Consider the following 15,350-nt stretch of genomic DNA (forward strand, 5'->3'; position numbering starts at 1 on the left):
ATGTTGCGGGGCTGGTAGCTGGGCGCCGGCCGCCGAGCCATCTCAAGTGGGTGCCGCCGGGATGCTGCCTCGCGGGGCGGCAGGGAGACCGGGGAGGAGGGGAGGCATTGCCCGCTGGGTCAGCGCTGCCCGGGGCGGCCCGAATTCCTCCTTTTTCAGAGCCCAGGGCACGGGAGTCCTGGGTTCTGGGGCCGGGGATGCGTTTTCAGCCCCAGGGTTTTTCTCTCTAGGAAAATTCATGAAGCGTTTCCCCAGGATGGTGGCTTCTGCTCCCCCTAGGACTCAGCAGTTGAATTTTTAAGTGTGTTACTGATTCATCCTCTTTCTCTCCCTCTGTCATCGCAGGTTTAAACTTACACGAATCGCTCTCTTGAGGAGGAGGGGACCGCCGCGCGATTGACACGCATATTCCTATAGGCATCCTCCCTCAGCCCCCACCCCCACGGCCGGATTCGGGTGGCTCCTCTCCGAGCTGAAATCCGAGAAGAAATCTCCTTGGATCTCTTGTTTAAAAAAAAAAAAAAAATCCAGAAACCGTCGGTATTTTGCTTTCCTGCTTCCTTTTCGCATGATGAAGAAGTTTTTCGACTCCAGGCGAGAGCAGGGTGGCTCTGGCCTGGGCTCCGGCTCCAGCGGAGGAGGGGGCAGCACCTCGGGCCTGGGCAGCGGCTACATCGGAAGGGTCTTTGGCATTGGGCGACAGCAGGTCACTGTGGACGAGGTGCTGGCGGAAGGTATGGTGGGACTCTTTCGGTGCGCCGTAAATTAAAATCTTGTGCTGATGCAGCAAGACTCTGGTTTCCAGTTGTTGAATGTATGAATGGCTTTTGCCCAGTTCACCCATCCTTCTCCCTCCCTGTGAATCCTTGTCCTTGAGAAATTTGAAACGGGGATTTCAGAGTGACAGGGCTTTATGGGGTGGGGGGAGTTTGCCAGAAATTGTTTACCTCGGTGGCCTTTTATTTAAAAAAAAAAAAAATTGACGGGACAGTTCTTGCCTGCCTCATGGAATTGTGAGGATCAGACGAGAAAAACGTATGTGTGAAAGTGCAAAGCTTCACATCAGATGTAGGGTGTGGGGCTTGTGATGCTCCTAAAACTTGAAATACTGATGTGAGGGCTGCAGGGTGGGGTTGGAGAACCTTTAAGAGGGTTTCTCCTCCCACCCAACTTTCCCTCTCCCTTGAGCAGGGCTTAGAAGGAAGAGAGGGTTTTCGGGGAATCAGAATGTGTTTTTCCAAGAGCCAAGGCACTTGGTGGGTTTGACTAGGTTTGTTTCCTGACCTAACTGTAATCAGGTCCCCAGGATACAGTTCGGATAACAGAAATTACATGGAATGAATGTGGTTATTTTGAAATCGGTCCAGTGGGCCCTTCTTCCTATTCTTGTCTTTTGATTTTGGGGTGTGTGAGTGTTTTGCCAAAAGAATTACTTGTGAGTGGCATCTGATTTTTGCTTTTTCTCTGTTGGAGAGGATGTTATATAGATCTACTATGTAAATTCCCTACATGTGTGTTCCTCTATATCTACAGACATGTAGGTATATATCTTTATCCCCCAGGCTTTCTGGAAATTATTGCATGTCTCTTTTGGTAACCTTAACCTTGACCTTCATAATTATGCCAGACTCATACTTTTCACAGCCCATTGCCTGCCGAGTGTGCTTTTATTTTTAATAAAAGCAGCAATTTCCTTGGCATGAAGCTATTCAAACTAATTGGATGGGGCCAACCTGCTGTAGGTTGTTTTATCGGCTGACAAGGGATGGGGGAAGGGGAGGCCTGTATTACTGCAGCATGGTGGGGGAACAGTTCAGTTGCTGGGGAAGGAGCCTTTTTGCAAGCTAAGGTTGGAGCAAGGGTCCTGACCTGGGCCTGGGAACTGCCTGTCACGGTGAGTGTTGCTGCTGGTGGGCTTGGAGGAGGAAGAAGCTGTGTCAGGCTCTCAGCTTGTATCAGCATGGAATTCAGCTGGGCCCAGTTTTCTGGGCTTATGGCTGAAGTCTTTACTTTAAAAACAGTGTCTTAAAAAAAACATCTGGCAGTGGATGTCCTTATGAAATTGACGCGCTTTTCCATTCTCAGTGCTGCTCTAGCTGGACTTGATCCGGGGTCTGAGTCACTATCCCTTTGGATCCTTCCTTGTGGGCTTTGGTGCAGGATGGGAGATGCTTCTGTGCCCGCTGCCAGCTCCGCACCCTTGAATCTGATCTGTCTCATCCCTGTGCCAGAGCCCTGGCCCGCAGTGGGATGGAGAAATGGAGAAGAAGTGTGTCTGTGAGAGAGAAATTGGGAGGAATGAGGGGGCACCAAGCTCCTTCCTTCCCTCTCAACAGCCTCTGCTGACCTTATAGCCCAGAAACATTTTGTTCAGCTAGGATGTTGTCTCGTTAGAGAGGAGGTAACCCTAAGTGGTGCCACTTCTCAGAGTCTGAGTTGATGGGGAAGAGAAAAGGCAAATTTTCCATCTCTGCTGCCCTTTTCTTCCCCAGAATTCATCCCTGAGAACTGTACATCATGCCCTTTTATTTTTAAATGGAACTGAGAGCTTGCAGCTCCGTGTTCATTCATTCATTCAACAAACAGTGATAGAGTGTCTGCGATGTACCAGGCAGTGTGCTAGGTTCTGGGGAATATAATTTAAAACTAGATGCTAGGATTTACATACTACTTTGAGAGATGGAAAACAGCCAGTTAAAATCAAGCGATATGAGCCATCATGGAAATTAACTTAGGGTGCAGTTTTAGAGTGCCAAGAATTGCTTGCTGCAGGAAGTGACTGACTGAAGGATGAGTTGGAATTATCCAGGTTCAGTGTCAGCACAGACACTCAGAGTAGCAAGAGGGAGGGCCATGGAAAACTTGGTTGGCAGTGTTGCCCTCTTTATGTTCTTTGACTCTGATTGAATTTGAATTTGTGGCTCTTAGAAATCTGTTGGGCTTCCCAGGTGGCACTAGTGGTAAAGACCCTGCCTGTCATTGCAGGAGATGAAAGAGACATGAGTTTGATCCCTGGGTCAGGAAGATTGCCTGGAGGAGGGCATGCCACCCCCTCCATTATTCTTGCCTGGAGAATTGGTGCTAAGCATTGGTGGGTCGGTGGTAGAATTCTTGCCTGCCATGTAGGAGGCCCTGGTTTGATTCCCAGCCAATGCAAAAGCACTACTATTTGGGCTTCCCAGGTGGGGCTGGTGGTAAAGAACCCTCCTGCCATTGCAGGAGGCATAAAGAGACACAAATTTGATCCCTGGGTCAGGAAGATACCCTGGAGGAGAAAATGGAAACCAACCTCAGTATTCTTGCCTGGAGAGTTCCATGGACAGAGGAGCTTGGCAGGCTACAGTTCATGGATTCACAAAGAGTTGGACACGACTGAGTGACACACACACACATGTATATAGCTATGGAGGAGCCAGTATACAAAGTGCCTGTGAAGTACCCACCAAGTACAAAGGTACTACTAGGGTCTGAGAAGGAGGATACAGGGAGGTTTAAAGTGTAATGCCTGCCTTTAAGGAGCTGTCAGTGAATTTAGGAAAACAAGACAAAGGCAGACTTTCACTCCTACAGTGAGGTGTTTACCAGCGCTGTCTGTGGAATCAGGCAGTGAAAGTGAAAGTCGCTTAGTTGTGTCCAGCTCTTTGGGAGCCCATGGACTATACAGTCCGTGGAATTCTCCAGGCCAGAATACTGGAGTGGGTAGCCTTGCCCTTCTCCAGGAGATCTTCCCAACCCAGGGATTGAAACTAGGTCTCCTGCACTGCAGGCGGATTCTTTATCAGCTGAACCGCAAGGGAAGCCCGGCAATACTAGAGTGGGTAGCCTGTCCCTTCTCCAGTGGATCTTCCCGACCGAGGAATCGAACCACGGTCTCCTGCATTGCAGGTAGATTCTTTACCAACTGAGCTATCAGGGAAGCCCCCAAGGAATCAGGCAGCTGCTGCTGCAGCTGCTAAGTCACTTCAGTCACGTCCGACTCTGTGCGACCCCATAGACGGCAGCCCAACAGGCTCCCCTGTCCTGGGATTCTCCAGTCGAGAACACTGGAGTGGGTTGCCATTTCCTTCTCCAATGCATGAAAGTGAAAACTGAAAGTGAAGTCGCTCAGTCGTGTCCGACTCTTTGCAACCCCATGGACTGCAGCCTACCAGGCTCCTCCATCCATGGGATTTTCCAGGCAAGAGTACTGGAGTGGGGTGCCATCACCTTCTCCAAGGAATCAGGCAGATCCAGGTTCAAATTCTGGATGTGTTCTCGACCAGCTGTGAAACCTTGGGTAAGACATTTCCAGCCTGTCTTCGATCTCTCTGCCAGTGGTAGTCAAAGTGTGGCACCTGGGTCAGGAGCTTGTTAGAAATGCAAATTCGGGCCTCACCGCAGAGGCTGTGTGGCTGTGGGGTTTTAACAAGTTCCTGAAGAGATTCTGCTGCAAGCTGAAGTTTCAGAGCCACTGCCCTAGGGAGCAGTCTTGAAGATTAAATGAAGCGACATATGTAAATTACTCAACATTTTTCAGATGTTCAATATTTGGGAGCTATTATTTTTCCACCATATAGGCAGATAGTTAAGGAGGAGTAGGGGCAATGTGAAGGCTAGCTTGACTGCAGCTACTCCCCCCCACCGCCCCCCCAGTGTGTGTGGGCAGAGCCAAATGTTCTTTGCAGAGGCCTCATGGCTCCTTAAGGGATCAAGAGATGTTTGGGGTAGCCATGCTCCTTTGAGGCTCCAGGTGCTGACCTAGCCACCCATCCTAGCCAGGGGTGTCTCAGGCCGACGAGAGTCGTACATCAGGTGCCCAGGGCAGTGGCCGGGTAGTTCAGGGAGGGGTGATGCGGTGGACTTCAAGCACAGACCCTGTTACCACCTAATCCCACTGACCATCCCTCTTTCTCTCATGTCGGTTTGGTCTGTCCTTTATCGGGGGGAATCGCAGGAACCCCAAGGACAAGCTGCTGGAGTGGAAGATCAGTGGCTTCAGCCCTGCTCACCCTGTCTCACTAACTAGTCCTAGGGGGGTTGTCTGGGGAAGTGAAGGCTCTCCATCACCAGTTCAGAGGATCTGGCTTTGTCTTGGCTGGCTCAGGGTTGGATATTGTTTCTCTAGCTTCCTCAGGAAAGATACCATGATGAGATACTAAAACATGTCTGAGGTAACGGGCATGGGATGTCAAGGGAAGATCTGGTTTAAGCTTCCAGAACAAGCTCAATGGGAAAAGTGGAGCAATGCTCAAAGGAGGTCTGAGAAGCTATGCTTTTATCACACCTCCTTGGCTAAATGAGGCTTTACATCTAAGCTCCAGACACAGGTAAACGTTGACTACCTGCTGTGTCCAAAACAACATTCCAGAACTGTGTAGGTTTATATAAGGTGGACCAGGGGGCCCTCAGGACAGTATTTTGACCTCCACTAAAAGAATTCAGGTCTAGGGTTAATGAGAACTACCCAGTTAAGTCTCTGTGGCAGTAAACATTGACAGTTTCTCCTACTTACAATGCAAAGTAGTGACATTTAAAAAATACATTTGAAACCAGCTAAACCAACAAATGTGTGTGTATCTATATATGTGTATGTCAGAAATATGTATTAGCAGTATCAGAATGATGCAGGCATGTATTCATTTAGGGAATGTCAGTGCCTTCTCTGTATCAGGCACTGTATTAGATTCCAAAGCTAGAGGATGAATGGAACTTGGGCCTGGCTCTTAAGGAGCTCATTGTTGTTGTTCAGTCAGTAAGTCATGTCTTACTCTTGGTGACCCCATGGACTGCAGCAGGCGAGGCGTCCCTGTCCTCTACTTTCCTGAGTTTGCTTAAATTCATGTCCATTGAGTTGGTAATGCCATCCAACCATATCATCCTCTATTGTCCCCTTCTTCTGCCATCAGTCTTTCCCAGCGTCAGGGTCTTTTCCAGTGAGTCAGCTCTTTGCATCAGATGGTCAAAGTATTGGAGCTTCAGCTCCAGTTCTTCCAGTGATTATTCAGGGTTGATTTCCTTTAGGATTGACGGGTTTGCTATAAACCAATGAATAATCCTAAGATAAGTGTCCAGTACTTAGCATGGTCCTGGATATAGAGTAGGTGGTAAAAAGATGTTATGAGATGATAAAGGAGAAAGGCCCTGGGGTGGAGGGTTTCCAGATGAAGTGTCATTTAAACAGGAATGTAAATTACCCAGAGGTTCCCAATGAGGGTTACAAGCCTTTCCAAGCAGAAAGAATAGCGTGTGCGAAAGTGTGGGGTGGGGAGACAGTGTGGTGAGTTCTGGGAATACCAACTAGTCTGGTGGTGTCATTTTGGTTGGTACAAGTTTCCCTTCCAGAATCAAGGAAAGAAGGATACAATGTGATAGAAGGAAATTCTTTTCCATTTCTCCCTGGCTGCGCTGGCTGCTCGCTTTCCCCAGTGGCCCTGGGCCGTCCGAGTAACTGTTGCCTAGCTGTCCAGTAGGCAGTGCTTCCTTCTATGCCTCAGCCCTTTGCCAGTAGTGGGGCGAGGAGGTGGCTGGTGTCTGGGGAAGAGAGGTCCTGAAGCTTCAAATAGATGCAAGAAGCTTGAAGCTGAAGCAGGTAGGGGAGTGAGATGACCAGTGTTACAGGAAGGAATGGACAGGGGAGAAAAGGAGCATGTTTGACCAGAGCAGGTGTGTTGGAGAGAAAAGAAAAGGAAATCAGGTCACAGAGAGCTTCAGTGGCAGGCTGGGAGGTTGGCTAGAAGCCTGTGAGGTCTTCTCTTGACGCAATCACCAATTTGACCCCTCCCACTTCAGATGTCTTTGCCTGCTGGGAAGTCTAGTCTTTTAGTGGCAACTGCAGATTTTCAGGGGGTGGTTTGTGAATGGTGTCTTCTTCCTGGCTTCAGGCATGATGACGGTTATAGCTTTGCTAAATATAGCCAAATCTAGAATTCAGAAATGAAATCCAGAATAAGCCATTGCATGCTCAAAGCCTTTCCTTTGGTCTTTCTAACAAAGTCAGGCTCACTTAATGAGAGGTTGTGAAGAGAGAGAATCAGTTTCCCATGGGTTCTGAGTAGGAGGGTCTGGGAGGAGGCTATACTTATACCTCAGGAGCTAAAACTGCGGGTAGAGTACACAAGAAAAGCTCAGTAAATACTAATAAAGTACACATGAAAACACACTCCTGCATCAGAGCAGTCATTTTAACTTGCCGTCTTTGAAAGTTGACACTTCAGAAAGGGGACTGACTGTGCACCTTCATCTTGTCCTCTTCAAAGGATGGATGCTTAAGAAATCTCTGTGACATCTGCATCTGCAGGAGCCAAACAGTGATAATCATAGGAATGGAATTGTCTGTTGAAGTAGCATCCAGCACTTGAAGTAGCAAAGCGTGGCCTTGAGCCTCCTTTTCTGGAGCCATCTTCCGGTGTGTTCAGTGTGGTGGTGGGAGCCCTGTGGGGTGATTGGGAGACCTGGGTTTGTTGGTTCAGTAATTGTCCCTGAGCACCCACTCTGTGCTGGATATCATGCAGTGATTAAATAAGACACGGTTCTGCCTTGAGGAACTCACACTCACAGAACTTCAGACACACGAACAAATAGCTCTCAATGCTAAGATAAAGGGTGAACAAGGCCAGGGGGACAGACATGGGGGTCCATTGATTTTTGGGTGAAAAGAAGTCAGGGAAAGCTAACGAAGGGTGATACTTGAAATGTGTCTTCAAAAATAAGAACTTATTGCTAGATGGACAGGGTCAACAGAACATTCTAGGCAGAAAGAGTAACACGGCCAAAGATACAAAAGCAGGAAAAATGCACTGCTCACTGCGAGCTGGGTGTTTTGAGGCAACGGTGGTCCACGACTGTGCGGTCCAGGACTAGTGGTTCCGGACTGTGTGGGCCAATGAAGTAGCCGATAGCCGCATGTGGCTATTAAAATTTAAATGATCTGAAATAAAATACAAATTTAGTTCATCAGACCACTTTTCACTTGCTTAGTAGCTGCATGTGGCTACTGCCTACAGTTTTGAACAGCACAGATGCAGAAAATGTCATCATCTCAAAGTTGTAGTGGGCAGTGTTGGTTTAGAAAAACAGTCTCATAAACTTTTTTAATAGAATAGCACTGTCGGTTTACAAACAGTCTGTCCCTTCATTTATGTCTGTCTGTTTATTTATGGCACGTCCTGCTATTGTTGGCTGGACTCTGAAGGCACAGTATATACTTAAAATGAGGTGCATCACTTAGGATAGTGGATGCAGATCCATACTTGAAGTCACCTCAGTCAGGTATGGGTGAATCTTGTCATGTTTTATTAGACTGTGGTGGTTTCTGCATTGTCGTGTGACTAATGAAGAGGATGCCCGGAACATTGTCTTGTTGCTCATGTATGCTTGTGTTATCTTTTATCGAAGGTTTCTCTCAGGAATCTTTTTAATCCCCTTGTTTGTTTTATGAGGGCTAATCCATTTAAAACAAATGTAATCAGTAAAGGCACTTAACTAAGCATATGGACGGTGCATCTCAGCCTCTGCTGCGGAGCTTCCTTCTTCCCCCAGGATCCTGTCGTATTTCTCTGAGGTGTGTGACTGCCATTTGGACTCAATGGGAGTGCTAGAGATGGATTTTGTATTAACTATTAGTAAAGATGAGGTCTTGTCTTTTTTTTTTTAATCTTGTTTTTTAAGATGACAGTTACTATAAATATTCTCATGTTTTCTTTCTAAACCCAGTGGATTGTTGTACCTCTGAAGACCACTGGTCTAGAGCAGTGGAGCAAGGGTGATTACACACACCCCCCCCTCCCCACCCTGTCCCTGCAACAATTAGCAATGTCTGGAGACATTTTTGATTGTCACATGTGTGGGTGCGTGTTCAGTCACTTCAGTCATGTCTGACTCTTTGCAGCCCTATGAACTGTAGCCCGCCAGGCTCCTCGGTCCATGGGGATTCTCTAGGCAAGAATACTGGAGTGCGTTGCCATGCCCTCCTCCAGGGAATCTTCCCGACCTGGGGATCAAACCCGTATCTCCTGTGGCTCCTGCATTGCAGGTGGATTCTTTATGCTGAGCCATGGGGGAAGCCCCCTTTGATTGTCACAGGACGGGGTAATCCTGGCATCTAGTGAGTATGGGCCAGGGGTACTGCTAAACATCCCACCATGCACTTGATCCCCTACCCTCAACAGAGAATTATCCAACCCCAGAAGTCAGCAGTGTCAAGGTCTGCAGCATGATATGCTGGTCAGTGTCGGGAAAGAGAGGAGTCAGCACGGCTTAGAAGGGTCTAGTTTGCTGTGTGACTCAGGCATGTCACTTAATTTTTAAATTCATTTTCTCAGAATCAGCAAGCCAGCAATCTTTCTTAACTTACTATGGTTAAAAGTCTCTATGTAATTTTCTGTGTAAAACAACTACTTCCAGAATAAACCAACAAACACACCAGCAGAGGTAGAATGGCAGGTCTGTGTGGGTCCTGGCTGAGGAGATTCTAACAATGCTGTCTACTGACTATTTGTGAATTATGAGCTCAAAAAAATTCTCCCCAAATTCCCATATCTGAGCAACCCCAAAATGGGGTTGAAGCACTTTCTGAATTGAATTACTCAAAACAAGGTTCAGTTGGGAAGGGATAATAAAGGTCAGAATGTTACGAGAGAAGATATCGATAATCCTTTGTACGAGGAAGAATTTTCGTGAAGAGTCTAATACTTGCAGCTAATGATCTTGGGTTCAAGTTCCTCCACTTACACTACTTATCCATCTGGCTTTGAGGTAGTTGTTGAACCATCGTGAGCCTCTGCTTCCTGGTTTGTAGTCAATGTCCTTCTCTCTCTGTTGGGTTGCTGTGATCATGAAGTGAGAGGCTGTGGGTGTAACACAGAGTGCATGAGACACAGCTAGCCCTGCCAGCCAGGAGGAGCAAGGTTTACTAAGTGTATTTTCTCCCAGCTCTGTTAGAAATGCTGTGGCAGAGAAGTAATTGAAGCCTCAGATCCTGCCCTCCCAGTTGACGTGACCAACACACGGGAAACGAGTGCACCCCACAAGACAATAGCTACTGAAATGCTGGAGTGTGTGGTGTAGTCTCTAAATTCTGGGTGGCTGAGGGAAAGGGAGCAGTGAGGACTGAAGTGGTTAGACGAGGTTTTCTGGAGTGTCATTGTTCTTGAGTCTTTTCTCTGGGACTCCGTCTTTGAGGAACCTTGTTCTAGGGAACACATCTAGTTCTGCACCTTTGTACATTATATTCTTAGTAAAGTTGAAGTAAGTGTTGCAACATTTTTAGTCTCTTTTGAGGAACAAAGTTTTTTACATAGATAAATCATATGTTCCGTGTGTACACCCAAAGCAAAACTTTTTTATTCTATGTGATTTTGAATCACTCAGGAATAATGGATATTAGCACTTTGAGGCTATACTGCCTTCAAGATTTTGTGCCTACTTTCTCCCTCTGTTGCAGGAAGGGGGACCCCTTCCAGGACCTGAAAGGGGGCTCTTGTCTAACACTTGGAAATGAATTGTCCAATGAGACACACATGCTGACAAAGCAAGAGCCTCTATTGGAAAGGGATGCCTGGGTGGAGAGCAAGAGGGCAAGGGAACCAGGAGAACTGCTGTGTCATGTGGCTCTTAGTCTCGGGTCTGATGCCGATGGGGTTAGTTTCCGGGTTGTCTTTGGCCAATCTCTTTGACTCAGGGTCCTTCCTGGTGGCGCACCCATTGCCCAGCCAAGATGGATGCCAGTGAAAAGGATTCTGGGAGGTGGTAGGACACATGGCCTCTCCTTTTGACCTTTCCTGAGCTCTTCCTGTTGGTTGTGGTTTACTAGTTCAGTGTTCCCTACCAGGACCTCCTGTCGTAAAATAATTCATGCAGATGGTTACTATGGTGCCTGGTTAAGGTGGGCGGTTTCAGTCAGTGTGTTTCCCCTAATACCTCCTTATTAGCTTTATGGCATTAGTCTATTATGTACTTTAAGCAGTCTCAGTTCTTCTGTTGAGTTATGAACAATTGTTAGGAAAGAGGAATCCTTCTGCCTGAGACTTGAGCCTTGACAGAGGGCGAGTCCCCAAGTTGGAACAAAGTTAAAAGAGTAAAAACTTGGAGTTTCATTTGAGATGCGCTGTGAGTGAATCAGCTTGATCTGGCCATTTTTCTCCTTGGGCTCTGAGTTAACTTTGGCAGCCAATGGAAGGCCATGCCAGTTGAAGCTGTGTCATTTATGATTTCTGAAGAGCCAAGAGATTATTAGATGAAAGAGTTCATGGCATCCCTATATTATTGTAATAAAAGGCCAAGCATAGCATTGATGTTGGATTATCATTTGTAATTATAATGATCTTAAATAATGATGCCTTTCATCTGGGGCTTGAGTCCTGGAGAAAGCAGTATAATGCCATGTAATTGTTTGGCGCCTGTTTTTAAGGACGCTTATAGCTATTGTACTAGGACCTTTAGAGTGAGAGAAAGATTATTGTCCTTCTGGAACTGAGCATGAATTTGAGAACAAAATGGAGACTTTATTACCCTTCAGGGACAGGAAGAAAGAAGAGGGGCCTCCCAGCTTTACAGAGGTGGCAAGTCTCCTGCTAGTATCCTTGACTCATTTACCCTGGTCAGTGAATCTTCTTGGTTCAGGAAGTGCTGATTATCTTACAGGTTTGTTAGACTTGTTTAATTTCCCCTGGGGGTAGCCTCCTAGCCCTGTTTCACAGACCTTTGTCCTCTACTGTTTTTTAGAATCCCTGGAATCTTGGTGGTGGGGGAGTGGACAGTGTTGGAAGAAATAATTCTTTCTGACCTTTCGGCTATGGAAAACCCTGTTTTTACCAGAAGGTGTAGCTCAGTAAAGATTGAGGAAAACCTGATGTTCAGTTCTGTCTTTGCTCCTTGACTGCCTAGATCAAGGGGAGCACCATGGTGTTCTTCTTAGAGGACTTTTCAGAGTTAGTTTAAAAGCATGGGTACTGGAGGTGGGCAGTCCTTGGCTTGAATCCTGGCCCCATCCCTGTGATGGTGGGGAATTTATTAAGATCCTGGCTTGTCATTTACAAAATGCAGATAACACCCTGGGTGGTTGTAAGAATGGATGAAATTCTGTAGAGCACCTAACATAGTGTCTAGCATGTAGTCAGTCTGCAAACAGTAACTCTTAGTATTTAGGTGCATGAATTTTGTTTTTATCAAGCAGTATTTGGTTTGCTGTGTAAAACCTGGTGGAGCTAGAGTCTTGGTGATAAATGAATAGATAATATTTATAGGTAGATATCTGTATCTTCTATATCTATATATCTAAATTTTTCACAGTATCTACAAAACCCCAGGATGAATGAGAGGAGAAATTCAGATTTTATTTTATTTTTTTCCCCACTTAAAAGCCATGTGTGTTCAGCTAACTCCCCCAGCCTGTCAGGTTGTTGTTAGTATCCTGGGTCTCTCTGCCAGAGGAATGCCTGCCCTCCAGGCGCACGTCCACCTTCACATCTTTGTGCTCTAACACAGGTCTCCTGTTTCATTCAGGCCTGTGCTCCCACTCATCTCCCATGAACCATGGATTTAGCTGTTTCCAATGCTCTACTGATGGTGTCCCCTGCATCTGAGATCCCCTTCCCAGCCCACCCACCTACCTTAATCCACGGATCCTTTGTCCTGCCTCACCTCAGTACTCACTGCAGCTGTCAGATGGACATTCCTTCCTTCTGTCCTCCAGTGCCTGTCAGTCTTGCTGGCTCTGTTGACTCTTTGGGCCTGTAATCTCACACTTTTATTTTGCTGTTTCTTCAGTTATATCTACTTTCTAGTGTAAGATAGATAGTTCTTAGGAGGCAGGATATAAACCTTAGATTTATTTTGTATGCAATTAAGAACTCTTAAATTTGAACAGTGCAAGGGTGGGTATTGGAGAATAATTCACTGGGCAGGCACTAGAACTAGATTTGAGAGGTATAGACCTCCTTTATCCCTCTTTTAATAAAAAAAATAGTTCTGTATTTGGAACCTCATTACAATCATAAGAAATCTTCTAGTTTTTCAGTGAAGTTGAAAAACAACAAAATACAAAGCAAAATAGGACATCTTCCAGAAAATCATGTAAATCTCTCTTTGTTGATTGGATTCTATTATGGGTACCTAATACTGTCAGTCTCAAAAGTAGAGCTGTGAGGTATAAATATCTTAACTTTATAAAGGAACTCTAAAACTAAGGTTAGGTCAAGTATCAAAAACTCAGATATTACTGGAATTTATCTTTAAGCAAGGCATGCATTAATTTTCTAGCTTGTGTAGTTGTAGAAGTGAAATGAAGTGAAAGTCGCTCAGTTGTGTCCGACTCTTTGTGACTCCATGAACATACAGTCCATGAAATTCTCCAGGCCAGAATACTGAAGTGGGTAGCCATTCCGTTCTCCAGGGGAATCTTCCCAACCCAGGGATTGAACCCAGGTCTCCCGCATTGCAGGTGAATTCTTTATCAGCTGAGCCACAAGGGAAGCCCTGTGTAGTTGTTGGCCTGTAATAAATTAGACAGTGACTCTCAACGTGTGTGCAGGGTAGTGAGCATAGGGGCAAGGGGCAGATAGGAAGGGAATGTATAATTTGGAAATGCCCAGTCCAGCCAGGAAAGAAGGGAACCTCAGTGAGAGTGGGGAGTGGTGGTTTTACCCTCTAAAGAGTCAAATTGTAGATGCAAGGGGTTGAGGTGGGGAGAGGACATGCGATTTTTATATCTGTCAAAGAGGATATGGCCTTTGAAAGTTTCATAAATATGGCACAAGCAGTTCAGTTGTAAATTGAGTCTGGAGAGGTGGTGCCTAAAACTAATCCCTGTGTGTAACTTTTGGAACAGATAGGCACTCATTTAAATCTCATCTCAGGCCTTTCTTGACCATCCATTATAAGGAACCCATCATGTTTTAATTTGCCAGGTAGCACATGTCAGCTGATTTTTCTTGCTCGTTGTTTTTCTCCTCCCCACTAGAATTTCACCTCCATGAAAGCAGAGCCCTTGACTGACTTGTTTGCTGCTCTGTCCCCAGTGCCTGGCTAGGGCCTGGTACATCTAAAAGCTCAGATGAAAACCAGCTGAATGAATGAGTGAGCACATGGAGGAGGCAGAAGGAATGGCTGAGGATATGGATGGAGAACTGGGAGAGAGTGAGTGAGGGAAATGAATACTAAGTAGATTTAAAAGTAAGAAGGGTGTGGATACATCAGGGTGTAAGAAAGCAGAAAGGTCACCCAGGACGAGGATGGAAGAGCATCTCTTGGATTTGAAAATACGGGGATCATTCATGAGCTTTGTTAAGAACATTCTAAGTGGAGTGATGGAGTGGAATCTAGGTGGGAGTGAAATGAATGAATGGGAAGTGAGGGGGATGCTGAGTCAGGAGGAATTTATTATTATTAAGTGGTGGAAGAGTCTTGAGTACATTAAGTGGAAAAGAAGTGGCCACTAGGGAGGAAGTTGGAAATGTAGTACGGGACGGTTACTATTGAAATAGGGCTGAGGAGGTGATGGCAGGTCATGGATGGAGTCATGGACTTTTATGGAACAGATGACCTTGAAGAGGAGAAAGAGCACTTTATTCACTGACCTGGAAGGAAGAGAAGTAAGAATGGGGGTGCAGGAGAAGGAATTGGTGAGGTTTGGCAAGTTGAGGGAGTTCTTGCCCCATGGCTTCTGTTTTCTCTTGGATGATGTGGGATGGGAGTTGAGTTGGGGGTTCAAGAGAGGAAAGAAGGATATGGAGGAGTTTCCTAGGTTTATGGAGAGAAGGACTGAGAATAAGTAGAAGAATGGCCTGGTCATATGGAGAGCCCATTTGAGATGACTCAAAATAAGAATACGTGTTGTCCTGACCCCTGAATGTTTTATCAGTTCTGAAAAATGCACGATTTTGAATTGGGCTTTTTCTGAAATGCATTATGTATTTCCTGTCTTCTAAATTATATGCCACTGGGCTTCCCTGGTGGTGCAGTGAGTAAGAATCTGCCTGCTGGTGCAGGGGACACAGGTTTGATCCCTGGTCCCAAAAGATCCCACGTGCCTAGGAGCAGCTGAGCCCTTGTGCCACAACTGCTGAACCAGCGCTCTAGAGCCTGCAAGCCAAAATTGCTGAGCCCTCGTGCTGCAACTGCTGAAGCTCGCTCGCCTAGAGCCTGTGGTCCGCAACAAGAGAAGCCATCACAATGAGAAGCCGGCGCGCTGCAATTAGAGCCCATGCAAAGCAACGAAGACCCTGTGCAGCCAAAAATAAACAAATAAAAATTAAAAGAATTATATACCACAGAGGCAGCATAATATAGGCGGAAAGTACCCTTGATCTGAACCTGTCTGGTGACCACCATGCCCTGGATTCTGGACTAAAGGCTTCCCAGCTCTGTCCATCATC

General features: G+C 46.2%; 1 protein-coding gene across 9 annotated transcripts in view; it reads left to right on the forward strand.

The window, feature by feature from the left end:
* Nucleotides 1–15,350, forward strand: part of AAK1 (AP2 associated kinase 1) — a 164,811-nt gene continuing 149,461 nt past the window's right edge. For all 9 annotated transcript variants that reach the window (XM_010845305.1, XM_010845309.1, XM_010845308.1 and 6 more), the window contains exons 1-2: nucleotides 1–46; nucleotides 346–734. In XM_010845305.1, the coding sequence (XP_010843607.1) occupies nucleotides 569–734 (166 nt within the window). In that variant the 5' untranslated portion in view covers nucleotides 1–46; nucleotides 346–568. The remainder of the gene's footprint in view (nucleotides 47–345; nucleotides 735–15,350) is intronic.

Source organism: Bison bison, unplaced genomic scaffold, assembly GCF_000754665.1.
Source record: "Bison bison bison isolate TAMUID 2011002044 unplaced genomic scaffold, Bison_UMD1.0 scf7180017864215, whole genome shotgun sequence".
NCBI lineage: Eukaryota > Metazoa > Chordata > Mammalia > Artiodactyla > Bovidae > Bison > Bison bison.